The 10734-nt window shown below is 53.8% G+C and overlaps 1 protein-coding gene across 2 annotated transcripts; it reads right to left on the bottom strand.

Moving 5' to 3' along the window:
• Window positions 1-139: 139 nt before the first annotated feature.
• Window positions 140-10393, bottom strand: CENPM (centromere protein M). 2 transcript variants are annotated; one of them, XM_011978751.1, is made up of 6 exons: window positions 10249-10393; window positions 9647-9726; window positions 9143-9235; window positions 7797-7876; window positions 5872-5963; window positions 331-792 (listed from the first exon to the last, which is right to left on the bottom strand). In XM_011978751.1, the coding sequence occupies exons 1-6, from the start codon at window positions 10303-10305 to the stop codon at window positions 652-654; spliced, it is 543 nt and encodes a 180-aa protein (XP_011834141.1). In that variant the 5' UTR covers window positions 10306-10393; the 3' UTR covers window positions 331-651. The 2 variants fall into 2 exon arrangements, with proteins under 2 accessions (XP_011834142.1, XP_011834141.1); XM_011978752.1 differs by lacking the exon at window positions 5872-5963 and having other exon boundaries at window positions 140-792.
• Window positions 10394-10734: the final 341 nt, after the last annotated feature.

Genomic DNA, 10734 nt, shown 5'->3' with positions numbered 1-10734 from the left:
TCTCACTCTGTTGTCCAGGCTGGAGTGCAGTGGCGCAATCTCAGCTCACTGCAACCTCCGCCTCCCGGGTTCAAGTGATTCTCCTGCCTCAGCCTCCTAAGTAGCTGGGACTACAGGCACCCACCACCATGTCCAGCTAATTTTTGTAGAGAGGGGGTTTCACCATGTTGGCCAGGCTGGTCTCAAATCCCTGATCTCAAGTGATCCACCCACCTTGGCCTCCCAAAGTGTTGGTATTACAGGCGTGAGCCTCTGCACCCGGCCCACCCTGCCCTACTCTTTAATTGTTCTGAGTCAGTTTCCGTACCTATAAAGTGGTGAATGAGACCAGTGATTTCTCAACTTTTTTTAGTCACAGACCTTTTATTCGAAGGAAACCTTAAATGGAGATGTAACACGCCAGCTGCTTAAAGACACAAGGCTCTGCAAGAGTGAGTGTGGGAGTGGGAGGGGGCTGGAGTCCCACCAGCTGGGCCCCCTCGCTGCTTCTGCCTAGCTCTCCCTGCTGGAGCACAGGTGCTACAGGGAGCCTTCCCAACCACTGGAGGCTGAGCCTGGGCCTGTCAAGCCCTGACTGGACATCCTCCACAGAGAATGTTTATGGAGTCAGCACGAAGCCATGGGCGGAGGCAGCCCGGGGGCCAGTCGCCCTCACAGGTCCTCCAGGGAGGGGCCCTCAGAGCTTCTCAGCAGGGACAGCAGGTTCAGAGCTGAGACACCGGGCACGTGGCCAGCGCAGATCTGCAGCACGCGCACCAGGCGCTGCGCCATGGTGGCCCGAAAGCCTTCCACCTGCGGGGAGAGCAGAGAACAGCAGTGAGACAGAATGCAGTGGCTGGCCCTGCTCCCTTACTCAGAGCAGCTGCAGGGGCTGCCAGAGCAGGGCTGGGGCGGGGGACTCGGGGGTAGCTCAGGTCATCACTGCCCATCACAGCCATGCCCTCATTCATGCCACACCTCAGAGTAACTTCCAACTGCCTCAGCTTGCCCAAACCTTCAGACAACCTCCGGAGACATCCAGAGCCTGACCTCCTGCTCAAGAGGAAATGAAGGCTTAGCAAGGCTGGCTAGGTCGAACAAACTGTCAAGGATCACCCAGCTAGTGACTCCAGAGCTGCGCTCTGAACCAGGGCTGCCTCCAACCAATGCCCGGGCAGCTCGGGCCCCAGAGGCTCAAGACCAGGGAGCAGAAGATACTCACAGGGATGGGACGGAGGGAGGAAGAACGGGTGGCCCTCACCACAGATAAGGTGCCATCAAAATGGAATGGGCCCGGGGGAGCTGTGGGGCCAGAGAGGGACAAGACTGCTCCAGGCCCGGGCACAGATGCTCTAGACATGTCTGCTGGAAGATCACGGTGCTGGCCAGTGTCTTCCCCTGTCTGACATGTGGCCTCAGAAGCATCTCACCTTGTTTCCTCTCTAGCTGGGGGCAGGTTGGGGTGTCACCACCCACCCAAAGTAGAGACCAGGGTATCCTCAACTTCACTGCTCTTACTCCCACCGCTTGCTACCATGACCTCCTTGGTATTAGACCCAGTGGCAGCTTCTCAGTCCTCACCGCACTGGCGCTATTGACAGAGTCCACCACAGCTGTTTACTCCCTCCTTGAAACGCTTTTTCTGCCTGGCTCCCAGGCCCCCGCACTCACCCAGGGTTCCGCTCCCACACAGGCGGCTCCCTCGCCTTTGCCCAGCATCTACATGCTGGGGCTCCAGAGCTCGGTCCTTGGATCTCTTCTCCCACACTCAGTCCCCCGGTGACCTCGTCCAGTTCTGTGGCTTTAAAACCACCCAGTTGCTAATAACACCCAAATTACACCTCCAAGTCTTCCCTCTGAATGTCACACATGTATGCGGCTATTGACTTGATTTCTCCACCCAGGTGGCTAATAGACCCCTTAATCTTTGCATGCCAAAAGTAGAGCCCCTGAAGCCCCCAAAACCTGCTCCTCCTGCAGGCTTCCTTAGCTCAGCCAAAGACAACTCCATCCTTCCAGTCAGCTGGCAAAACCTTCAGAGTCAGGGAGGACTCCTCTTTCTCTCATGCCTCACATTCTGGCCACAGAACAGTTGGCTGGTTCCATCCTGGAAGCAGCCGGTGTCATAGACTATCCCACCATCCTTTTTCCTGGCCAGCACTGAGTCCATGCTTAACTCCCCTAGAAAGAGCCTCCAGGCCGGGCGCGGTGGCTCACGCCTGTAATCCCAGCACTTTGGGAGGCTGAGGCGGGCGGATCAGGAGGTTAGGAGTTTGAGACCAGCCTGGCCAATATGGTGAAACCCCGTCTCTACTAAAAATACAAAAATTAGCTGGGCGTGGTGGCGGGCGCCTGTAATCCCAGCTACTTGAGAGGCTGAGACAGAAGAATCACTTGAACCCCAGAAGCGGAGGTTGCAGTGAGCCGAGATCGCGCCATTGTACTCCATCCAGCCTGGGCAGCAGAGCGAAAGTCTGCCTCAAAAAAAAAAAAAAAAAAAAAAAAGCCTCCAGACCTGTCTCTCTATTTCTGCCCTAGTTTCCCTTCAGCCCACTCTCCTCCCAGCAGCCAAAGGGGTCCATTTAAAACCCAAGTCAGGCCACATCCCTCCCTGGCCCTGAGCCCTCCAGCAACTCCCCACCAGGCTCCACTGATCCAGCCCCACCATTCCTGATTTCTACACCCCAACCCGTCCTTTGCTGTTGTGCTGCAGCCACCCAGGCCTCCCTGCCAGACCTTGAGCACACCAGGCAAGTCTCACACTCGACCCATGCACTTGCTGTTCTTCCTGCCACGAGGTATCTCCATGGCCTGCCCGCCTACTTCCTTCAGCTCTTTATTTATTTAAAAGTCCTGTTTGCAGGGGCGTTCCCTGGTCACCCTGCCTAACTCTTGCCTGTTTACCACCACCTGATACGCCACGCCTCTACTTTCCAGCACCTCATTTACCCTGTTTGTTTCCTTGACTAGAACAAAGCTGGGGCTTTTTTTGTTTTGTTTTGAGACAGAGTCTCGCTTTGTCACCCAGGCTGGAGTGCAGTGGCACCATCTTGGCTCACTGCAACCTCTGCCTCCCAGGTTCAAGCGATTCTTGTTCCTCAGTCCCCTGAGTAGCTGGGATTACAGGAGCGTGCCACCATGCCCAGCTAATTTTTGTATTTTTAGTAAAGACTGGGTTTCACCATGTTGGCCAGGCTGGTCTCAAACTCCTGACCTCAGGTGATCCTCCCACGTCGGCCTCCCTGGGATTAGAGGCATGAGCTATAGTGCCCAGCAGGAAGCTGAGGTTTTTGACTGTTTTGTTCCGTGCTGTGTCCCTGGAGCCTAGAACAGTGCTTGGCACCACAGAAACTCAGGAAGTGTTAATAAATCCTCTCACTCTAAGTCTGGTGGACTTTGTTCCCAAAATCTATCTCCAGGCTGCTGAGGCTCAGGGTCCACAACCTGCCTCTTGCAGCAGCCTTGACCCAGCCTCCTGCCTCTGGCCAGGCTTCCTCCAATCCACATCACTCCAGAGACATGACCCAAATGCCCAGGTCTGACCACAGTCATGACTTTGCCCATGACATCCAGGAAGAAATGACCTAATTCTACCGCCAGGCTCCCAAAGCTCAGCAAATCCTTCGGCTGTTGCGTGTGTTACATGTCTGCTTATTTCATGAGATTCTGAGAGGGGAGGGCCAATATCTGAGTCATTTGTGTTCCCAGGGCCCAGCACAGAGCCCTACCAGCAGACCTAGGCAGTTATCTCACTGGGCCAATCATACACCTTCCTGTATTTCCTCATCAATGAAACGGGGCTGGTAATTCGTGCCATGCAGAGGCCTCAAGATATATGGTGGGGCTCAAACTCAATTATCCAGAAGAGTGTTCTAAAGAGGACAACACCAGCATGAAGAGGGAGGCCTGTTCAAACCCTGGGTGCTCCAACTGAGGGATGCAGGCCTATGTTCTGAGCAGGCATTTCTGCAGCTCCTGCTGCAGCTAGAACCAGGCTGGGGCCTCCTGCTTCCTGCCCAGGCCATGAAAGAACCCAGGACCTGGTCTGGCCCGCCACCTCATGGCCACAGACAGAATTGCACCACTTGTCACAAGGTGAGCAGGCACCATTGTCCCCCACCAGCACCTGAACTATGGAGCAAAGATCGTGATTCCCCTTTAGAGATGAGAAAACTAATGCTCTGTGGCAGGCAAAGTGACCTAATCAAGGTCACATGGTCAGCAGGCTAGGAAAGGAGAACAGCTGGCTCTACCCCTCACTCATGAGCTGTTGACCCTGAGCAAGTCACCTCGTCTCTCTGGGAGGAAAGCCTGGCAGGTGAAGGCACTTCAGGTGTGCCCAGGCCTCAGGGTCCCATCTATGAGATCAGAGTGCTGGTCTGGTCAGGTGCTCGAAAAGTAGTCATCAAATAGGAAAACAAATGCATGAGTCAAGTGTGTATCGTGATCGATGCATCGACTGAGGGGCAGGCCTAACGGCTGCTGCCACATGATGAGACCTGTCCAATCCTAATGTGATATGAAAACATCCCCATTTCTACGGTGACAGCCACAGACTGCTATCCTCTGAATTCTGCCCTTAGACCAGAGGAGTGCCGAAACTAGGATAAGGGACCCCGGTCTAGACAGTGGCGACGGATTGGTGGTGACAGATCGTGTGCTCACTCGGTTCTCCCTGCATTTCATCACTTTGCTTTTGGTAACAGGCACAAGACCCAGAACAGAGCAGAAACACAACTCTTCAAAATGTATCTCAAAACCAATGAATAGGCTTCCAAAGGAATGCAGCAGGCCTGGCGCGTGGGTGTGGCAGTGTGGGCCCTGGGGCCCCTCAGTAGACCCCTCGGGGGGAGCACATCAACTCCTGCTGAGGCCTCTGGAGCAAAAAGTCATCAGGATTTATCCTGCATAAAAAGGGGCTAAAGGCCAGGCGCGGTGGCTCATGCCTGTAATCCCAGCACTTTGGGAGGCTAAAGTGGGAGGATCGCTTGAGGTCAGGAGTTCAAGACCAGTGTGGGGAACACAGCAAGACCTCATCTCTACATTAAAAAGTAAGTAAATAAATAACTAAATACTTAGCTAGGTGCGGTGGTGCACGCTTGTAGTCCTAGTTACTCAGTAGGCTGAGGTGGGAGGTTCACTTGAGCCCAGGAGCTCGAGTCTGCAGTGAGCCATGATCACACCACTGCACTCCAGCCTGGGCAACAGAGCAATATCTTATCTAAAACAACAACAACAACAACAAAAAGGCTACTTTCCTACCTCTCATGATTAGTTACACCTTGTGGGAAACACCAATAGAATCCAGTCGGGGCAGAACACCCTACGTATCCATCCAACCATCTACCCGCCCACCCAACAAACATCCCTACCGCCTGCTGGGTACCCTGGCTTGGGATGGGACTAGACAAGGTCTGAAATACAGAGAGTTAAGGCCAAATCAGGCATTCTGACTCCCAGGGGACACAAGGATGCACCAGGTAATGAGACGGACATACGCCTGGCCTCAATCATTTACACCCCAGCAGGAGAGGAGACTCACAGATACATACACGGAAGACTTAGTTATAACTAAGCATGCAGGAACTCAGCAAAAAGAAAAGCAGGGCAGCACGTGCTAGAGCCTGGCATATAAGATGCACTCCAAATGAAAGCACATCACCCCCGCTTCACACCTGTGTACTCCAAGGCTCAGGGTGACCTGCCCAGGTCACAGCCAGTAAACAGAAACGCCAGGACTCAAACCAGGATCCTGTGTCTCCCTCCACTTCAGAAGCTGCCTCGCTCGGATACTGAGTCCTTCAATAACCATTCCCGATGTGCCCACTGTGTGCTGACCACCCTTTCCCCGCACCCGAGTGTAGTGTTGGTGTCTGTGGTCAGCATGCTCACCTCCAGGTCACAGTAGAGCAGGGGGCTTTGGTAGGTGTGGGCCAGCTTCACCACGGTGTGCCGGTGAATGCTGCAGTGGCTCTCCCGCCCAGCTGGAAAGAAATCATGAGTGCCATAGCTGTAATCTCTACCTTCCTGTCTGGAATTCAGGAAGTGCTGGGCAGAGTCCCTCACTTCCCCACTCTTTGGCTCAGTTTCTTTCTAGTCACGAGGGTGACAGTCCTATTCTACTTTCTTTTCTAGGTAGTCAAGAATATCAAATTAGACAATGAAGATAATAATAGCTCCTACCCCACTCTAGATTCACTCTAGAATCAGTGAGTTGACATCTATAAATTGCTTGGCCTGCATTTGCTCATCAATGCTTCTTGAGAATTATCTGTGCCGTGCCAGGCGCTCTGCTCAAGGAGCTAACAGTTGGCCGGGCGTGGTGGCTCAAGCCTGTAATCCCAGCACTTCGGGAGGCCGAGACGGGCGGATCACGAGGTCAGGAGATCGAGACCATCCTGGCTAACACGGTGAAACCCCATCTCTACTAAAAAAATATACAAAAAAAAAACTAGCCGGGCGAGGTGGCGGGCGCCTGTAGTCCCAGCTACTAGAGAGGCTGAGGCAGGAGAATGGCGTAAACCCGGGAGGCGGAGCTTGCAGTGAGCTGAGATCCGGCCACTGCACTCCGGCCTGGGCGACAGAGCGAGACTCCGTCTCAAAAAAAAAAAAAAAAAAAAAGGAGCTAGTTCAGCTGGAAAGGCTAGAAGGGCAGACAGGTCAGACACCTCATGCATGCCAGAGTGACACTGGGGCTGAGTTTTGAGGTATTTGTAGGGGTTAGCAAGATAAATAAGAGGAAATGTATTTGAGAGAAGCCTAGAGTAAACAAAAAGAGACGGGCCGGCCGGGTGGCCGGGTGCGGTGGCTCACGCCTGTAATCCCACCACTCTGGGAGGCCGAGGCGGGCGGATACCTGAGGTCAGGCGTTCAAGACTAGCCTGGCCAACACGGAGAAACCCCATCTCTACTAAAATACAAAAATTAGCTGGGCATGACGGCAGGTGCCTGTAATCCCAGCTACTCGGGAGGCTGAGATGGGAGAATCGCTTGAACCCCGGAGATGGTGGTTGCACTGAGCCGAGATCATGCCACAGCACTCCAGCCTGGGTGGCTGAGTAAGACTCCAACTCAAAAAAAAAAAGGATGGGCCCTGCAACAGGACTTACCTAGGTGTGAACCTCGGCTCTACCACTTTTTATCTAGGGGCCTTGGGCAACTTAACCTCATGACTCTAAAACGGAGGTAATAATACCTACCTCAAACATTAATATGAAAACAAAGCAATTACAGTGTCTGCCTCACAGTGAGAGCTCAAAAGAGGTTAGCCATTATTATTTTCACTGTTAATATTACAAAGTCTCAGGAACAGCAGCTGACCCAGAGAAGGAGAGTAACCGGAGATGAGACCAGCCCAGAAGGCAGACGCCAAACTGCAAAGTGCTTTGTGTCTTTAGAGTTTGGATTTTACTGAAAGCCACAGGCAACCACTAGGCAACTCCAAGCAACAGCAGAGTTATCTGCTCAGATTCACTCTTACGCTGACAACAGGTCAGATTCCAAAGTATGTGTATATATGTTCTTCCGGTTTTTAAATTTAACTTTTAAGTTCCGGGGTACATGTGCAGATTTGTTATGTAGGTAAACTTGTGTTATCGGGTTTGTTGTACATATTGTCACCCAGGTATTAAGCCTAGTACCCATTAGTTATTTTTCCTGATCTTCTCCTTTCTCCCGCCCTCCATCCTCTGATAGGCCCCAGTGTGTGTAAAATACATGTTCTTTCCATCACCCAGGGTGCCTCAGCAAGAAGCCTATCCCCGCCCCAGCTTTCCCTTGGCTGGGGGTGGGCGGTAACAGGCGAAGGACGTACTTACCACCTGTGGCAAGGAAACACACCTTCCCCAAGAAGAAGCTGGCATCCACATGGCGCAGGGACTCCTCGGTGTTCTGGAGGCTGGGGTGGCCAGGCCAGAGTGAGAAAACACACCAGAGAACAAAACTTTACAACAGAGAAGGCAGAAGCCCTTGCTTCTCTGATCCTAGAGGCCAGAGAATGACAAGAGGGTGACATTCTCTGGAGAAATACTTTGTCCTTTTTTTTGGGGGGGGATGGAGTTTCACTGTCACCCAGGCTGGAATGCAGTAGTGCGATCTTGGCTCACTGCAATGTCCACCTCCTGGGTTCAAGTGATTCTCCTGCCTCAGCCTCAGCCTTCTGAGTAGCTGGGATTACAGGTGCATGCCACCACGCTCAGTTAGTTTTTGTATTTTTAGTAGAGACACGGTTTGCCATGTTGGCCAGGCTAGTCTCAAACTCCTGACCTCAAGCGATCCACCGGTCTCGGCCTCCCAAAGTGGCATGAGCCACCATGCCCCATTATGTCCTTTAATGTTTTTTAAAAATAATTTCAACTTTTATTTTAGATTCAGGGGGTACATGTACAGGTTTATTACATGGGTATACCATGTGATGCTGAGGCTTGGGGTACAAATGATCCCATCACCCAGGTACTGAGCATAGGACCTAATAGTTTTTCAATCGTTGCCCCCTCCCTCCTTCCCTGCTCTAGTAGTCCCCAGTGTCTATTGTTGCCATCTTTGTGTCCATGAGGACCCCATGTTTAGCCCCCACTTACAAGTGAGAACATGTAGTACTTGATTTTCTGCTCCTGTGTTAATTCACTTAGCATAATGGCCTCCAGCTGCATCCAGGTTGCTGCAAAGGTTATGCTTTCGTTCTTTATTATAGGTGGACTTTATTATTATTATTATTTTTTTTTGAGACAGAGTCTCGCTTTGTTGCCCAGGCTGGAGTGCAGTGGCCCGATCTCGGCTCACTGCAACCTCCACCTCCTGGGTTCAAGCAATTCTGCCTCAGCCTCCCAAGTAGCTGAGACTACAGGCGCAAGCCACCACGCCCGGCTAATGTTTTGCATTTTAGTAGAGACGGGGTTTCACCGTGTTGCCCTGGCTGGTCTCAGGCAATCTGCCCACCTCGGCCTCCCAAAGTGCTGAGATTACAGGTGTGAGCCACTGTGCCTGGCCGTTGTCTTTTAAACACTGTGCACTGGCCACTGCCTCCTCTTTCCTCACCCTATAGGATTGACCTCAGACAGCCTCTCCCATCCTCACCACTTCCATCACAAGTTAGGTCACTCTCCCAGCACAGTTCTGAGCCAGGCCTGCCTAAGCCCTGACTGCCCCTTCCTCTGGCTCTCACCTGTATTTGCTGTGAAGATTAACCACAAACACGATCAGGTCAATTCGTGGCCGATTCACACTGGAGGGCAAAGGGAGGGACTTTGCCAAGTGGCTGAAAAACAGGAAATTGCAGGACTCAAGATAACCGTACCGCCTTCACGGCGACCGTTTAAATGCTGCCCTTCATGGGGAAAGAGGCCGTCAAGGGTTCCCCACCTCATCCTAGCCACCCGAGGCTCTTGCGGCCACAACTCCTTGGGCCAGCACAGAGGCAGGACTCGGCCGGTCCTATTCAGATTACTCCTGTCTGATTCCCTCTGCCAGAAAGGGCCTCTGTTTAGTCACCACCTCGGCAAGGGGAGGTTGGGATATAAGACGGCATGGGCCTAGCCAGCTACGCTGCATGCTGGGAGAAGGACCAGCCTCAGAGGAGGGGGCGCTGGGCTTCGGGGTTTAGCAGCTAGGACTGAATCCCTCTGGAGTGAGAGACACGTGGGCCCAGGCCACAGCCGCGCCTACTTACACCTTCAGCTCGGAGGCGCAGTCCTCCTTGAGCATCGAGTCCGCCAGCTGCTGCAGAAGAGCATCCTCCGTGCCTACCAGCTGCGCAGGGAGAGAGAGCGGACCGTCGAGCCCGAGGCACAGCAACCCCTGGGGAGGGCCTGGCCCTTCGACCCACTCCCGGGGAGATCGGGCCGCCGCCAGCAGGCGGCTCCGAGGACATTTCCCGAGAAGTGGACCCCGCGATGCGGCACAGGCTGGGGTCCTGAGGTTTGGACCCGCTGCAGGCCTGTGGGCACCGCACTCTCTACTACTCGATCCTCGTTTAGACCGCGGGCCTCTCCAGGAAGCCAGACCCCCAGACGCGGAAAAACCAAATCCAGGCGCGGGAACCCGCTCATCAGAAGATGGGAAGGGCCCGCCGAGCACCTATTGGTGGGTGCGTCTCTCAACCTTAGAGAGCGGCTACTCCGATTGGTTCAGAGCGTGGCTCTCCGCCTTTTCCCCGTCCCGCTACGGTAGCGCTCGCTGGCTCGGCGCCTTAGGGAGCTCAGTTGACCTACTGGCTGAAGCGCCGCCCAGGAGGTAAAGGCCGGCGGGGGAAGCGGGGCCGCCGGCACCTACCAAGATGGTGGCCGTGTTCAGGCTGGGCAGCTTGTCCAGCGGCCTCAACACCGACATCACAGCCTCAAGGCCGACCGCCGCTCCTGCTGTGCGCGCCGATCTTTCAAACCGCCCTGAGTCCCGCCCCTAGAGCGCGGCCTGGGGGCACGTACCTCCTTATAGGCGGGGCTTCGCGGGACGGGACTGGGCCTCTTAAAGGAACCGAACGTTTATCTCCTTTTCTGAGGGGCATTCCAGCACCACCCGCGGAACACGTGGTGGACAGGCCTTTTGTTCCATGCTCCACAGTAAGCAGATTTTTAGTGATTTCTTTGTGCACTTTCGTTCATTCATGCTCATACACAGTACTTTTTTTTTTTTTTTTTTTTGAGACGGAGTCTCGCTCCGGGGTCCAGACAGGAGTGCAATGTGCGCGATCTCGGTTCACTGCAACCTTTGCCTCCTGGGTTTAAGCGATTCTCCTGCCTCAGCCTCCAGAGGAGCTGG

This window comes from Mandrillus leucophaeus, unplaced genomic scaffold (assembly GCF_000951045.1).
Source record: "Mandrillus leucophaeus isolate KB7577 unplaced genomic scaffold, Mleu.le_1.0 Scaffold2, whole genome shotgun sequence".
Classification (NCBI taxonomy): domain Eukaryota; kingdom Metazoa; phylum Chordata; class Mammalia; order Primates; family Cercopithecidae; genus Mandrillus; species Mandrillus leucophaeus.
Note: the sequence above shows the minus strand (reverse complement) of the source record. Positions and strands in the feature narration are given on the sequence as shown.